Below are 2,608 nucleotides of genomic sequence, written 5' to 3' on the forward strand. Positions count from 1 at the left end.
TTCTCGCCAGCCCCCAGTATTTTCTTTTGTTGCATATCGATTTTCTGTTTCAGTTCACCCCCACGAAAGTGTTCGAAGAAAAGCCAAACGTAACGACTGCCTTCTTAACGTCAGAAAGAGTTCAATCAAATCAAAAATCAATCGATCGAACAGAGGCTACATTCGATCTGCATGGAGCTGGTGGAACCACTCTTGCTGACCATATCCAACGTAAAGGAGTTGGTTCAGAGTCATGCCGAAATATCCAACGAAGTATCGGATCTCGGTAAGCTCAAGCCCCAATCTCGTAACGGCAATTAGCTCTCGAGATGGACTGCCATGTACTCGTTTTTAATTTGCGTCTTATCCAAATCACTTTTTGCTTCAAAAGGGGAGACTATTCTCCTGATAGAAACAGCTATTCGACCTCTGGGCTCCTCTGGAAACGACGATCCGCACCTCAAGGATGTGCTTAGAGCCCTGCAACTCAGGTGCCTCCCTCTAGCCTTCTCTCTCTTACTCTCAGCCTTAGACTTCTGCGTGCTTGCCCCTTCTCATTTCGCCCTGCTCTGTCTCGCGTACCAGCATGGTCAATGCCAAGACTGCCTTGGAGAAGGTGGCCACGGCCACGACCATCTCGCAGCGAGTTATGTCATGGTTCACTCTCGCACCACCTTCTTACACGGCCCGTTGTTTCATGCTGTTGTTTTGCATCTTCTTAGTCCTCTCTCTTTCTCCTATCTGGGCGGGCAGGTTTCGATCAAGCACCGATCTGTCAGAGCTCAAGGGCCACCAGGAGAAGCTCAAGACACTCTGCCCGATCCTTTCGCTTGCCATCACCACCAGTCAACAGAACAAGAACAAGGTACCGCCCTAAGCTTTTCCTCCTCCTCCGCCCCTCCACTCCGCACGCTCGTGCGCTATCCTGTGTCTTGCGTCTGTAACGCGTTTGGGCCTTGGTTTCCGGATGCAGGGTGGAGCCGGTGCGGACCAAGAGTTCAATGCAATGCGACTAGTGAAGAACGAGGAAACCAAGCGCTTTTGGGCGCACCACTTTGGACCGAAGGTTCGCTTCTTTCTTCGTCTTGCTTCGCCGTCTTGTGGCTTTCTCTTTCTCCATCACGTCTCACCCTGCCCTATCAGACTTTCAAGGTAACATGGGACCAGTTCCGGGCAGCTTTCGAACACGAGTTTGAAGCACAACGAGACTCTAATATTGAACTGCTGCGACAGCGATTGGACCGGTACAGCGCTCTTGACGACGCTGACGTGGCATCATGAAGCTGACTGTCACTTACGAATACCTCTACCACACGCAGAAATAACGACGGGGATGTAGATATTTACGAGCTGGCCACCTTCACCGGCCAACTGAGCGTGCTAGATAGCTATCAGCAGCTTGTGGAACAGCACGGACAACGGCGACAGCAGCAGCAGCAACAGCAACAAACGCAGCGAGTAAAACGACCAGCCCCTCGAGGTTCGTCCAGTGATTACTGAATGCACAAGCCCACCACAGAGACTGACTCGTCCCTTCTCGCACCTACGCCCCTGCTTGGAACAGGCGACGAACAGGAGCGTCGTGCTTCGGAGAAGGAGCCGGTCAACAAGAAGCCCAGAACTGAAGATCTCGATAAGAGGTGCTGTTCTCGTTATCATTTTTACTTTCTTTATTTATCTATTGCTTCAGCTTGAACTCATCTGTGGCCATCAATTAATTGATTCCCGTTGTTGGCAGGTTGATGGGACCGCCTCTGGCCTCCCTGGCCAAAGCCAAGTTCGCCTTGGCGCCCGATTCCCACCACGTGGTGATGGATGAGGACGACTCGGAGGAGTGCATGTTCGCGTACAAACTGCTTCTCTTCGCCCGGGATGAGATCTTCCAGATGAAGGGCTGTCAAGGTACGCACATCTCCGTGTGCTCTGCCGTCTACCTAACATTTTTTTGATTCATCTGTCTCGTTCTTCTCACGGGCGCTTACTTCCTCGCATTGCAGGCATTCGGACGCTGTATCGGCAGTGGCACCCCGACAAGCCGTTCGTACTCGGCCGCATGATGATGGAGCACCTGCCAACGGATCTGCTCGTCAGGATCAGCCGATCCCATTTCGAGATTCATTGCAGCGCGGCGCGCACACTCAATGACTCGAACGAGGTTCGGCAGTACTGGATCGTTGACACCAGCGGTACTCCTCCCCCATTCCTCGCTTGTCTTCAATTGGCCAATTGCGCAGCGTATGCGAATCCGTACTCGAGGCGCTAAACCTGCTCGGCACGTTCGGTTCAGGCAACGGCACGTTCATCAACGGCAAGCGGCTGACCAAGAGCAAGAAAATGCTGCTTCACAGCGGAGACCAAATCGGCATCGTGACGGACAAGGAGCGCCTCCTGGTTGAAATGGGCTACACCTTTCAGCCCATCAACTAGTACACTTCACCCCCCCCCGCCCAATCTGCCTTTTCGCCCTCTGTTAAGATGCTCCACGTTCTGACTCTTCCCTTGCCTTCACTCCAGTGTATCATGCAACGGCACCGATGACAGTCAGGAGCTGCGGTCTTCCCCGTCATCTTCATGTTCGCCACCGTCGTCGGCCTCGCCCTCTTCACCCTCCTCCTGTTCCTCTCCTTCT

General features: G+C 53.1%; 1 protein-coding gene across 1 annotated transcript; it reads left to right on the plus strand.

The window, feature by feature from the left end:
- Window positions 1-171: 171 nt before the first annotated feature.
- ACA1_085500 (uncharacterized protein) lies at window positions 172-2,406 on the plus strand (the record flags this gene model as incomplete). Its single annotated transcript, XM_004358208.1, has 11 exons — window positions 172-265; window positions 398-470; window positions 565-636; window positions 733-844; window positions 953-1,045; window positions 1,123-1,223; window positions 1,299-1,459; window positions 1,544-1,619; window positions 1,718-1,881; window positions 1,977-2,142; window positions 2,214-2,406. The coding sequence occupies 11 exons, from the start codon at window positions 172-174 to the stop codon at window positions 2,404-2,406; spliced, it is 1,305 nt and encodes a 434-aa protein (XP_004358265.1).
- Between the last annotated feature and the right edge of the window lie 202 nt (window positions 2,407-2,608).

The sequence above is a fragment of the Acanthamoeba castellanii genome (genome assembly GCF_000313135.1).
Source record: "Acanthamoeba castellanii str. Neff unplaced genomic scaffold scf7180000084632, whole genome shotgun sequence".
Lineage (NCBI taxonomy): Eukaryota > Discosea > Longamoebia > Acanthamoebidae > Acanthamoeba > Acanthamoeba castellanii.